Raw genomic sequence first — 12671 nt, forward strand, 5'->3', positions numbered from 1 at the left:
TGAGTTTGCCCGTAACGCAAAGGACTCTGTAATCGATCTAAAACCATTCTTCGTGCTTTCCTCCTGGGTCCAATGTATCTTCCGTCCCATACCTGCCCAATGCTTCGCGGGACGAGTGACAGTCAGTGACGCGTTGGCGAACTGTACAACATGACATCTTAACGTTCAGCAGATACAATACAAAGTACCCGAGATCTAGGGACCATTCTCGCCAGGCTAAGCCAGAGATGGTCATCTCAGCTTGGTCCTCTTTGCCGCTGCAGCCGCGAGTGATACGCTTGCTGGGCGATAGTTGCTGCTCCCGGGAAGTCGTGGATTCGCCAGAGATGGCGGTAATCTACAAGAATCCTGTCAGCTCAGACCGGAAGACCGGTCGAGACGTTACTCACGATCCCATCTTGGCGTCCCCGTTATCCTCATGCGTGACCCGTCTTTGGGGGTAGCTGATCGTACTACCATCAAACACGCTTCTGGTATGATCAGCACACGCCCTCCTCTTGGCTTTGCAATGTAGCGTGGAGCTGCGTTAAACTCACTTGACATCTACCCCGCCCTCATCTAGAAACCATCCATGCCCGAGCGCTTCTCTCGCCGTGATCCGCCGTGCGGGATCCCATTCAAACATCTTACAGAGGAGCTCATACCCCGTCGCTGAGCTGGAGCGGGACGAGTACCAGCTCGGAAGTGGGTGAGGAGTGGGATAGCTTGTCCGTCAGCTCACATAGATACGACGCAACGAGTGGTCAATGCTGAGGATAGAGCTCACGGTCCAGAGTTGAGATAAGTCTTGTACTCTGGCATATGGGTGATACCGGGCCATACATCCGCTGTTGTCGTCAGCTCGTCCTCTTATCAAAGCAGATATCGAGGAACTCACGTTTGACCGGACCTAGGACCTCACAGATCTTACCCATCTGATCTCGCTGAAACGGCAGTGTCTTCTTACTATCCAGCTTCGCCTCGTCCCCCTTGAAGATCGGTCGTAACGATAGCAATTCGGCGTAGATACATCCCACAGCCCACATATCTGCCCAAATTAGCTCTTGACCCTCATGAAGCAAAGCGTGCACACTCACCAATAGCGGCCGTGTAATGCTTCGCTCCCAATATAAGCTCCGGCGCACGATACCAAATCGTCACAACGACCTTATCACCCCCAAACAGACCCCCCTGCGCAAGCGGCTTGTGCCATAACCGCGCCAAACCCAGATCTCCGATCTTGACGACCCCAGCGGAAGTGACGAGGATGTTGGCGGGTTTGAGGTCGCGGTGTAGGCAGAAATTGGAGTGGAGGAAGTGGACGCCGCACAGGAGTTGATGCAGGAGCCGGCGGAGCGTGGGGGTGGGGAGAGGGGTGCGGATGGTTTGGGAGTGATGGTGGATGATTTGCTTGATCTCAGCTTGACTTCCAGCGATGTAGAGATGCAAGGGCGACGACTGACCAGGAAGTCATGCTCGGCGTATTCAAAGACCATGTAGATCGCTTTATCTTCCAGGATAACCTCACGCAGAGCGACTAGATTCCGATGATGCATCTCTCGATTCAGCTACACCGTCAGCTCCGTCGAAACCATCATTCTGATCCTGGCAGCTCACCATGATCTCCCTTGCCCCACTCTGGCTGATCCCCGCATAAGTCATCACATCCCCCTCCTTATCCGGCTTAAATTTCTTGATCGCAAACACCTCCCCTTCCTTCGCCGGCAGATCCCCCGGCCGCATACACATTTCGGGATTATGTAGGGGGTCCATATACCCCGGACCTACCGCAGAAAGAGAGAGAGGGAGATTGGGCGAGACGGGTCCCGAGGCTGATCCGGAGCCTGAACCTGAGCCTGAGGCAGAACCCGAGGCGGAGGTGGAGGAGGGGTTGATGCGTTGTTGAGGGATAGATTTGGGTTTGGGGGGAGGGAGGAGGACGGCTTTGTAGACCCGGCCATAGGTCCCTATTGATGTCAGCTATTGACCGCTAAGGTTCTATATTGGCTTGAGCGGTCGTGACAAGCGGTACTCACCAGAAGAGATGAAACCCAGGATTTTGTAAGTCTTCAGTACGCTTCCTGTCAGCTGAGCTCTCCTCGCAGAGCGGTCACGGAACTCGCATTTGAAACTCACGTTCGGCGTTCTCTATCCCTCTTGGCTCGATACGCAAGCATTGGGTCGATGGCGCCTGCCAAACCGCCAGCACCTCCGAGCGAAGCCATCGTGATGTAACTGTGCGAGCAAGATACAGTCCACTCCGGCTGAGCTGTTACTGGATATTGGATATTGGTAGCAAGCGACAGTAGCAAGCGGCGTTGCCTACGCTAGACGAGCACCCTCGTACAAGCCGGTCAATCTGGCGGAGGAGCTAGGAGGCAACAAGGACAACAGGAAGAGCAAAGTTGCGCTTGAGAAGAGGTTGAGCTGCTCGAAGCCATTTCGGATCTGGCCGGTGGGGTTCCCCACCCGGCATCTTCCTCTTGAGTCTGTGTTCGCTCTGAACGGGTATCATAGCTACACTTTGCATGGGGCTACACATCTGAACCGAGCACGATCCTTTACAAAACTTCTTCCATCAGTCCAAGACACCATAGACCGCGGCTTAGGTAGTCCGCCCCATGATCGCCGCAAGCCCAAACCACCCCCCACTCAGCCCAATCAGCATGATGGCCAGCCACCTGATGATCGCCCGCCGCTTGCGTCGGTTGTACTCTTGCTCGACAGAGATGGGTCGCTTGTAGTTCATCGGTATGAGGAAGGAGAGGCGGGCGATCCAGGCCTTCGTAGGGGTCAAAGGCGGGTAGCGGATCGTTTGGATCGTCTCGGTCCTGCTTGATCAGCTGAGTTACGCGGAAGCTTCGAGGACATACCAGAATGGTGAATTCAGTACAGCTATGGGTGTCAGCAGGTTGTAAGGAGATGCAGAGGTTGGTATGGCTTACGCTTGTTGTGCGTAAAGGTGTTGAAGCCGTCTTGACCGTGGTAGGAGCCCCCTAAATCGGTCAGCTTCACCCCTGTACTAGCCGCGGTAAGCACTTACATCCACTCTCGCCTACACCACCGAAGGGGAGTGATCGGTCTACCTCGGTCAGTTGTGTACTTGCGGGTCGCACGATTACGATGACTCACTAATAGTCGCGACACCAAAGTCGTTGAAGGTCAGCGAGCCCGAGATCGTCTCGGCGATGACTGGTACGTTAGCCATGTCTGATTCTAGCGGATGAAGTTTGAGCTCACTCCTGTCCTGGGCCTTCTTGGTCGTAGTGCAGCCGTACAGCGCAAGCGGGTGAGGCCTATCATTGATGTACTTGATAGCCTCATCCAGGTCCTACCACGTCAGCTTTTTCTCATCCCTCAAGAGAACCGCCTCACCTCCACCACGATGATGGGCAGAACAGGCCCGAACACTTCTTCCTGCATGACCTTCCCCCCATCCTTGCCTTTATCAAGCAGAACCAGACTGATACCCATCCGCTGCTTCTCCTCATCCGTCTCGCCGCGGTAGATGAGCGTGCCCTGCTGCTCCGCGTGCTCCAGGAAGGAGAGCTGGCGGTTGTACCCGGACTTCGAGGCGAGGCGGGCGGTGGCTTGGGTGTTGAGGAACGATTGGGGGTGCGGGTGCTTGGGCCAGTACTCGTCAAGACTATAGCGTCAGCGGTGTGCGGCTGCTCTGAAGAGTCCGGAGGAAGGCTTACGTGTTCTTGCAGAAGCTGACGAGCTCGTCCACGCGAGAGCGGACGCAGAGGATATAGTCCGGGCTCACTGTAAATCAGCATGTTGGGCAATAAGCTGGTCTTGGATGCATTGACGTACCGCACATCTGAATTGTCAGCTTGAGACCGCACAGTGAAAGCGGGGAGGCCAGCTTACCTGTCCGATGTTCGCCTGTTTGAGCGACAAAAGCCTCTTCATCGCCACTTTGATGTTGGCGCACTCGGCAACGATGACCGGGCTTTTACCGCCAAGCTACAGAATGAGCGAGATCTCGCCACATGACAGCCATCAACGACTTACCTCCAGCGTAGTCGGCGTGAGCGTCTTGGCTGCTGCGGCAGCTACAATCCGCCCGACCCTTGTCGAGCCAGTATAGATGACTGCCCATCAACAATATCCACCTCTCGGCGGGCAGCGAGACATACTGTGACCCCACTCCTTCTCGAGTAGCTTTGTGGCGTGCTCAATCCCACCAGCAACCACCGCGTATGCTTCCGGGTCGAGGTATCGCGGGATGAGCTGCGATAGGAGGACCGAGACCGCCGGAGACAGCTCGGATGGCTGCCCGTTAGCTGGGCTGCTTAGACATCGGACGCAGTAGGGAGGTAGAAGACGCACCTTGAGGATTACTGGGCATCCGGCCGCGATAGCGTTCACGAGCGGGATCAAGACGCATTGGATGGGGAAGTTCCAAGGGCCGATGATGAGCACGACGCCCTTGGGCTGCTTTACAATTCGTGGAGCTGGACCGTCAGCCTTGTATCTATCGGTGGTCCCTCGAGCGAGAGTGAGGGGTACGAACAGATGAACTTGAACGTCGTGATCGCGTCCTTGGATCGGCTCTCTGTCTTCATCCACTCGGGCAGCTTGCGGATCGCCAGCTCGATCTCGTTGTAAATGGGGTACAGCTGAAGGCGTCAGCTCTGTCCTTCGCTACCCGCTCGCCAAGGCTCGCCGGTGTGACCAATTCGGCTGCCACGAAGTAAGGGCAGCTCACCTCTTCGATATCGCACGCCCAGCTCCCCTTGTCCAGATCAGTCTTGAGCGCATCGTAAATCTGCTGCTGGTTGTCCTTGAGCATGTACCCCAGCTGCTTGAGGTGGTATGTCCTATAGTCGACCGAGTAGGTTGCGCGGGAGGCGAAGCGGGTCTTGAGGCGGTCGAAGATCTGAGGGTGATTAGCGGATGGATCCCTAGTACGGGTGATGGAGAGGGCGTACGGCGTCGATCTCGCCAAGAGGGGTATCAGTTTGGGCGGACATCTTTGCACGGTTAAGCTATCTCATATACGGTGGCCGATATACAGGATAAGGTAAGGAGACCGGATAGATGAACAGGAGATCAAGTGGTCGTGCTGACTTTCGAGGCCCGAGGAATGCAGACTTCGGTTGTCTCGCTTTGGGCCATAGCCGGTTCCAGAAGGGATGACATGGTGCGTTGCCTCTCAATCTTCTAGACCAAGCATTGAAAGTCCTGCAGAACTGAAAGTGAGGTGTCAGATCAAGAGACTGACATCACACCCCGTATTATGCAGATTCTAACCCACTACTAGCCATATCCCCTGGATCGATCATTCGTTGCTCGTCCGATACATCAAGCCTGCACTGATGCTGCGAGCTCAGGGCTGACCCCTGGCGGTACTGAGCTACCTGACACCCATAGCGTTTATCTCTGACAGACTGTCAGCCGGTTTAGGACAAAGGTGCACCAGACCATCTGTGCGTTAGGGGTCGATGATGGGTGAAAGGAGGCCTAAAACGCTTGCTTTTACCTATGTTCATCGACCTGGCCTTGCTCGCGCATGTTCCATATCTCGCCCACATTGCTCAGGTCCTATAATTGGCTGCTCTCACCGTACTGAACAGCTTCTCCCCCTCAGCCTGGCAGAGAAGCCCTATCAGGGTGAAATTTCTGATGTCAAGTGCATTCAAGCTTCAACCGCTGCCATCAAGCAAGACCTGATCACGGTCTCATAAAATACCTCAGGCGACCGGGAAGCTCGAGCGTCCCAGCTGCGAACCAGATGGTCGCCATGCTCCTCATCTTGATCTCTTTGCTGGCTGCCCCAACCTCGATCGCGCAAAGCACGAACGCCATCTGCAACAGAAACGAAACGACATCTTGGCTCTTCAACGCTGATGGCGAATCTCCTTGGTCCGTCGATATTCTCACCGTACTGACTGACTCACTCCGGAGAGGCATGCACTGACTCTCTAGCCTGGCATGGTCAAAGCTTCAGTCCCTCTGCCTCCCCGCTCAGTCAAACATCAACGTTCCTCCGCTGCAAGACGCATCATGGGGATACAATCCGCCCTCATCGACAGAGAAAGACAGTCTTTGCCAGTGCACTGTAGTAGCCTATGCCTTGATGGTGAGCTCATATCTGGCCTCAAGGTTTTGTTTCTGAGCTGACTGTGGATAGGCAGGCTGCTCCTGGTGTCAGATCGGCAGCTCAGCATCTTGGGTTACTGAAAAGCGGTGGCGGCAGGACTGCGCAGCCTACAATGACACTAGGTGCGCCTGTCCCTTTTCGGTCGAAACCATCATCCAGTGAAGCCCCCTCGCTGACTTGTTAGCGTGTCATTTGCCCAGATCGTGCTCACACTTCCTGCTTATGCGTTCCACCCCTGGCAAGATGCACGATGGAACCCTATCGTAGCCCTCGATGCCTCACGCGGGCCCACCACCGTAGCACCGACTGTCGCCACCACCACCCTGTTCCGCTCCTTCCCACCGGGATCATCGACACCTCACTCGCCCGCCTCTTCAAACCCCGCGAGTACAGCCACTGACGGCTCGCCAGGCTCTACGATGAGCCAGTCCGCCCGTCTCGGTGCCATCATTGGCGGAGTAGCGGGCGGTATTATCCTTCTTGTCCTGATCTTCCTCCTCTTCCGGTACTGGAGAAAACGCCACGACTTTGACGAGGCCGCCCAGACCCGACAAAAGGGATTCATGAGCATTAGTAGTGAAGGCGGATACGGTAGGGGTGAGCCAGCGGGTCTGCCGTTCCCCGACCCCGACACGCCTCGGCCGGAGCAACAAGGCTCAGCAGGCTTTTTTGGCTCTCTGGCGGGAAAAAAGGGAGAGGATCGGTCGAGGATCTCCAGGTGGTCCGAAACGTTCTTTACCAACCCACGAAAGGCGCCGAAGCCCATATCGAAGGGGTATGCGACTACGACGCAAAGGCTTCGGCACAAGGTCACCAGCTTCGCTAGCACCGCGACGTCACGCACGGACAGGAGCAGTTTCGACATCACACACGAGCGGGGAGTAGCTGCGTCAGGCTTGGCGAGTGCTAGGTCGCTGCAGGGAGGGGGTTGGGACCGGGATCCGCACCGAGAGCGAGGCATGTCGATCCAGGTGCCGGAGCGCGCGTCAATGAAGCCATCCCCACTCCGCCACCCGTTCGCTCTGTCGCCAGGATACGAGCCTGGATCCCCTCGCTACGTCGCCGCTGCCTCGCCTCTCAACCCCTCTCATCAGATAGTATCCCGGCCCCCGCCAAGAGAGAGCTTCGCCGACCGGTGGTCCGATCAATCCAGCGTCTTCACCTTCGCTACTTCCAAAACCCGTGAAACCCTTCCCTCCTTTTCGACTTCCGTTAAAGACATCAAAGACCACCGCACGGCATTGGCGAAGAAAGCGGCTGGCTCCGAGGCGGCCGCGCGGAAGAGGGACGATGAACGATGGAGGATGGAGAAGGATCTGCCACCGCCACCGTCTGGGGAGAGGCTGGACAGCGCGTCGACGTCGCCCGAGATCGTGCTCGGTCAGCAGGCATCAGTAAAGGACTTGAAGAAGAAGACCAGATCCAAATCCAAGTCTCGAGGTGGGGATGTAGTAGACGAATCGGGCGACAAGAAAAAGAAGAAAAAGAAGAAGAAGCGGAGCTCACACACACCCAGCCCCAAGCGCTCCTCCACCATCGACACGCCCTCGGCTTCAGTCAAAATGCCAGTCGCCCATCCTGCTGTCCGCAAGCTGTCCAAGATCGCCCACACGCGCCGACCATCTGACGTCTCCGAGTACATTCATAAGCCGCTACCGCCTCCACCCGGCGCGATTCTCCTACAGCCCGACCCGTTGTCTCCTAGATTTGCCGGGGGTCATCCAGGCGCCTCTGTGGACTTCTCCGTCGCCCCACCTCGAACGCCCACCTCGATGATCTCCCCTCGCACCCAGCCGGCACGCCACCGCGATTCCCTCGCATTGCCATCTCGTCACCTCTCCGCCCCTTTCAGCGCCAACTCGCTCGCGAATGCTCGAATGACCACCATCACCGTAGACTTCCCCTCGCCGTCCGCTTACACCTCTCGCCCAGCCTCGACACTCCCACTGACGCCCCGTCTCGGCCGAGGAAGAGGGCTGAACAAGGCTCGCAGAAGGACGACCGAGTTCTCCGATGGCAGACTGAGCCCACATCCAACGTTGCCGAGTCTGTACGAGCCGAAGACGGGCGCGGAGCTGTATATGCCTGATACGCCACCGGCTCTTCCGCCTGACAAGGGACTTCGAGCTGGAAGGCGCGGGGAGGTGTCGATTGGCGCAGGTGGCAGGCATACAGGCGATATGGTGTAGAGGCAGTAGCGCCCTTATGTGAGCTGTTCGTGCAGCGACACAACGCCTGTGTAGGTTAGACGGTATTTCTTTATAGCTCTGATAGAGGTCAGTAGCCTTAGTATGTAGCTTAGTTTGATATACTCTCGTGATACTAAATGTGGTGCTGTACTTGGCTAATGTATTCGTCTACCTTGGTGTGCTTCTATATCGGTGAGCGTATGCTATATGTCGAATCCGCGTCTTCCCCTCGGTGCCCCTGATTCCTCAATTTCCTTCCCACATCTCTTCAAGCAGCCTAGAACATGAACACCTGATCCTCGAGCTTCGAGAGCGCTCGTGGTGCGGGGTACCCGATACCGGCCAGATGCGTCCTGCTCCGTCAGCCTCGTACACCATATTTCTTATCCCGTCAACCCACTTCATGGCGTTAAGCATCGGTGGGGGACCGCACAGCAAGACCTTGCCGCCCTTCCCGTGTTCCGCTGATCCAACACCGCCAGATGGCATGTGCTTCTCGACCATCTCGCGTGTAACAAAGCCGCTGCCGCCTGTCCAGCCTGCTGGTGGGTTGTTGAGGACCATCTGGAAGACATCAGCTGTCGGTTCTGTGATTGCTGCCCAAGTCAAACTCACGTAGAGCTTGAAGCGACCCTTCGACCTGTCTTGGAGAACCTCCAATTGCTGCCTCAACACTGATGGTCAGCGGGTATCCTATGTCGATGAGCGGATGAAGCTTACAAATGTCATCCTCGTTCACGTTGGCGTAGATCAAGCTGAGCTGGGTGTTGTCTTTTGGGTCCTTGATCGACGACTTGATGATCTGGTACATCGGTGTGATACCAGTACCACCGGCGATCATGAGCAAGTGTGGAACCATGTTGGCACTGCAGCGTCAGTCTAGGCACTTTCTGCGCGGTGACCATACGAGCAAACTCACGAGTAGTGGAACTTCCCCTTGGGCCCCTTGATCTTGACTTCCTGGCCGATAGTGAGGAGACTGAGGTATCGCGAGATGTTGCCCTTCTCGTAGGTCTGTCGTCGTCAGCTTGATCCCAGTATGGACTGTGGATTGGATCTGACCTTAACTACCAAGTCGAAATGTCCCTTGTCCTCCTCCAGCGTCGTTGGGGTGTAACTCCGCATGACCTGCTTCCCGTCCAATTCAGCCATCACTGAGATGTGCTGTCCGATAGGGAGTCCAAGGGTGTCGGTAGGGCGCGGAAGACCGAACTTGTACCTTGATCGTCAGCTCGGCCCAAGCCCTGGTCAGACTACGAAGAAATCTAAAGGGCGCTTGGGGAGGGTCCCACTCACAGAGCAGTGTTGTGAGAAAGGTGGTCTTTCGCGATGAGCTTGAAAGATCTCCACTCCACCGGGTCCAAGACTCTCTGTGGCTTCTGGTTCGCTATGAGATATCAGCTCCTGACCCGAAACCTGCCTCTAGATTTCGGCACAGACCCACCATTCTGGACGAGAAAGACCACTGCGAGCGCGAGGAGAACGACAAGCGCGCCGATTCCTCGGGCGTTCGCGATTGCAATGTCCATGAGGTCCCCAGTCATGATGAGCTATAGGTCTTGAATTGTATATGAGAAGTAACGAGAGCAGAGAGAATACCAACACGTCCGATCTTCCCTTCTGACTTTTGGGGAAGACGCACGGGCATGCGCGTGGCGGGGTCGTTCCAGCGCCTCCCCCACCCAACAAGCGTCCCCCATCCATACTTCGTTTGTTACAGTATACATACTCGTGAGCTCATAGAGAGCGTACACAGCCGCTTCATACGCACGCCAATCATCTTCGCCTCAGGGCATCAGCCAAGATAATGAACGGACTTCCCGTCAACGTCTTGTCCGAGGTGCTGCAACACGCGCTCGGCCCCGACGCACCGGAACCTCAGCTCAGCTTGCTCACCGTCAATTCAGTGAGTTGATGATCTTGGAGCAGAATCCTGGCTGACGAAGTACAAAGAACTTCTACCTCGCGGGAATACCCCATCTCTATCACTCCCCTACCATCAAGTCAAATCTCACCTCCTTCTTCCTCTACTCCACCAGCGACAATCCCACACCGGTCAATGGCCTCTCCAGCGCAGCTCTTATCCGGGCGGGCCACACCAAGCTCGTCGCGCTCCGGTATGTGCGCAAACTGCACCTGCTCCTAGCAGACTACGTTGCGGATAACGATGTCGACGCGGAAATGACGGCTGCGGAGAAAGCGAAAAAGGCGGCGGACATGTGCACTGAGGTCGCGGATGACCTTGAGGCGGCCTGTGAATATGTGGAGGGGCTCCGTCGAGGAGCTCTTCCCATGTTACACACTGTTCGGATCTCAGACAGCGATGTTCTGAGATTACGCTCGTCTTCGGTCAGCCTGTCCACCCCTGAGGCGTCTCGGAAAACGAGGGCATTGTGGTATACAGAGCGAGCTCTCCTCTGCAAGGCCTCTCCCACGGTCTGGTGCCAAGGCTTTGGCACCTCACCCGGACTCGACCCGTTCCCGGGAAGTCAGGCGGACCCAAAGGTCTATACGTCGCCCGAACCGGCCGGACCCGCGGACATGGTCTCTCCCCCTCCGCTCCAACAAGGCAGGACCACTTGCTATATGCATCTTACTCTCGAAGACGACCCCTACATCATTCCGGGAGGCGATACCTACATCTACATCCAACCCGAAACAAGGGACAAACTCTGGATTTCACCACTCGGAGACTACAAGGGGCTGCCAGACATCTGCGGGGACTGGCTAGGCTGGGCCATCCGGGGCTCCCTGCTAGTCCATACTCCGTCGAGGGATCTAAAGCTTCTCGCACAAGTCGCACCTATCACGCGCGTAATCATCGGAGGGCTCGAGACAACTACCGACCAGCCAATCGAGGGGACCATCGACATGCGGCCTGCGAGCGAGATCGTTCGGATGGCGAGGAACGCAGCTGTCACAGGACAAAGCATCGGCGGAGATCAGGTACTGGTGTCGTGCAGAGAGGTGCAGATCGAGCTGCGGACCATAGCCCAGATGCCTCTCTGTCCAGGTTGCGGAATTATCTCGCGATAGGTGAGTAGGAAAAGCAGATTGTCCGCTGCAATGAAATCGACCGCTGACTCGACGCAGCAAATCCATCTATCTATCTTCATTCTCCTTCCCATCACCAATCTCCCCCTAACATCCAAGCATACATGACTCACCCAGCGCGTCTCCGCCTATCATCGTTCAGTCTGGTAGCTGATCTATACATGTGGTCCCGCCGCGGAGGCTCAGGCGGAACGAGGCCGTAGCGGATGGCGATGGATGAGTGAAAATCATAGAGTGGCCGTAGAGAGTCTAAACGTGGCCGTCGCGACTGTACCTCCAGTTGGAGTCTGGACCTGCAAGCAAGAAGTTTGACCTTACTAGGCGCCTAGCCTGAAATCCTGCCTACTCGTACATTCCTGTGCACGGAGCTTGTTCGGCCGGGCCGGCCGGAGACCGTGCCGCCCAGATTTAAGCTTAATTGTCGCCACTAAGGAGACGCAAATGCTACTCGTGACACCTCTACACATCTCTGCCTTTGTTCATATACCATATTGCCGTATTATCAAGCCGACACCTACTCGGAGACCTCGTTTACATCAGACTCCGTAGCCTAGCGGCGGCTTATCTAAACAAGATGGATCAGCTACCAATCCACGTCATAATGGATGTGCTACTGCACATTCTCGGTCCCGACGTGCCGCACCCTCAACTCAGCGCACTTACTGTCAACTCAGTATGTCAAACTTGGATGTGATTATACATTAGCAGGAGAATGTGCTGACTCGTTCACAGACCTTCTACATCGCCGGAATTCCCCATCTCTATCACGCCCCAATCATCAAATCCAAGCTCGCCTCCTTCTTCCTCCACACTCCACCTGGCGCCCCGGCGGACATTGGCGCTCTATCCACCGCCGAGCTGGTCAGCACCGGACAGACCAAGCTTGCGGCCCTCCGCTACGTCCGCAGCATACACCTCCTCCTCGCAAACTACGTCGCGTCGGAGGATGAGGACCTACAAATGACGGAAGAGCAAAAGGGGCAGCAAGAGGTCGATATATGCGCCGCCGTCGCCGGAGATCTCGAAGCTGCTCTGCTGCTGGTCGAGAACCTCCCACGAGGAACTCTACCCATGCTGCAGACAGTCCGAACTGGGGACACCATCGTGACTACCAGCTTTCCCCACCCCACGTTGAACGACAGGACTACTCAAAGGAGCCTGTCGGCTTGGCACTTTGCCTGGTCACTCCTGATGACCGCAGTCCCCAAGGTGTGGTGTCAGGGTGGCGGCGCCGGCCCTCGCCTCTCCCCGTTTCAACCCGGGTTGGGGGGGGGGGGGGGGGGTTTGGGGGGGGGTGGGGGGGTGGTTGTTCACGCTGCGTGTCACAGCGTTAGTCGGGG

General features: G+C 56.4%; 6 protein-coding genes across 6 annotated transcripts; 3 read left to right on the forward strand and 3 right to left on the reverse strand.

Moving 5' to 3' along the window:
* Window positions 1-231: 231 nt before the first annotated feature.
* Window positions 232-2204, reverse strand: MKK02DRAFT_27528 (cyclin-dependent protein kinase; the record flags this gene model as incomplete). The annotated part of the gene is made up of 11 exons (XM_053087364.1): window positions 232-337; window positions 390-470; window positions 537-704; window positions 767-827; window positions 878-1027; window positions 1077-1389; window positions 1443-1547; window positions 1597-1811; window positions 1848-1946; window positions 2016-2056; window positions 2116-2204. The coding sequence occupies 11 exons, from the start codon at window positions 2202-2204 to the stop codon at window positions 232-234; spliced, it is 1428 nt and encodes a 475-aa protein (XP_052946966.1).
* A 380-nt stretch (window positions 2205-2584) lies between these two features.
* On the reverse strand, window positions 2585-4958 carry MKK02DRAFT_45902 (Aldehyde/histidinol dehydrogenase; the record flags this gene model as incomplete). Its single annotated transcript, XM_053093665.1, has 16 exons — window positions 2585-2810; window positions 2853-2874; window positions 2925-2975; window positions 3023-3061; window positions 3112-3171; window positions 3220-3310; window positions 3355-3625; window positions 3678-3744; window positions 3796-3802; window positions 3853-3948; window positions 3997-4076; window positions 4122-4257; window positions 4315-4439; window positions 4499-4604; window positions 4694-4864; window positions 4917-4958. 16 exons carry the CDS (start codon window positions 4956-4958, stop codon window positions 2585-2587), a joined length of 1590 nt encoding a protein of 529 aa, XP_052946967.1.
* Window positions 4959-5728: 770 nt separating this feature from the next.
* Window positions 5729-8286, forward strand: MKK02DRAFT_45903 (uncharacterized protein; the record flags this gene model as incomplete). The annotated part of the gene is made up of 5 exons (XM_053093666.1): window positions 5729-5850; window positions 5914-6067; window positions 6119-6210; window positions 6273-8232; window positions 8278-8286. The coding sequence occupies 5 exons, from the start codon at window positions 5729-5731 to the stop codon at window positions 8284-8286; spliced, it is 2337 nt and encodes a 778-aa protein (XP_052946968.1).
* A 268-nt stretch (window positions 8287-8554) lies between these two features.
* MKK02DRAFT_34216 (putative NADH-cytochrome b5 reductase 1) lies at window positions 8555-9821 on the reverse strand (the record flags this gene model as incomplete). Its single annotated transcript, XM_053088872.1, has 8 exons — window positions 8555-8630; window positions 8678-8841; window positions 8893-8951; window positions 8998-9143; window positions 9197-9291; window positions 9340-9496; window positions 9574-9664; window positions 9722-9821. 8 exons carry the CDS (start codon window positions 9819-9821, stop codon window positions 8555-8557), a joined length of 888 nt encoding a protein of 295 aa, XP_052946969.1.
* Window positions 9822-10084: 263 nt separating this feature from the next.
* MKK02DRAFT_45905 (uncharacterized protein) lies at window positions 10085-11313 on the forward strand (the record flags this gene model as incomplete). The annotated part of the gene is made up of 2 exons (XM_053093667.1): window positions 10085-10183; window positions 10231-11313. The coding sequence occupies 2 exons, from the start codon at window positions 10085-10087 to the stop codon at window positions 11311-11313; spliced, it is 1182 nt and encodes a 393-aa protein (XP_052946970.1).
* A 619-nt stretch (window positions 11314-11932) lies between these two features.
* On the forward strand, window positions 11933-12581 carry MKK02DRAFT_34218 (uncharacterized protein; the record flags this gene model as incomplete). The annotated part of the gene is made up of 2 exons (XM_053088873.1): window positions 11933-12004; window positions 12064-12581. Coding segments are annotated over 2 exons (590 nt in total), but the record flags the coding sequence as incomplete, so codon positions are not given.
* Between the last annotated feature and the right edge of the window lie 90 nt (window positions 12582-12671).

The sequence above is a fragment of the Dioszegia hungarica genome (assembly GCF_025882075.1).
Source record: "Dioszegia hungarica strain PDD-24b-2 chromosome Unknown MKK02contig_8, whole genome shotgun sequence".
NCBI classification, from domain to species: Eukaryota; Fungi; Basidiomycota; class Tremellomycetes; order Tremellales; family Bulleribasidiaceae; genus Dioszegia; species Dioszegia hungarica.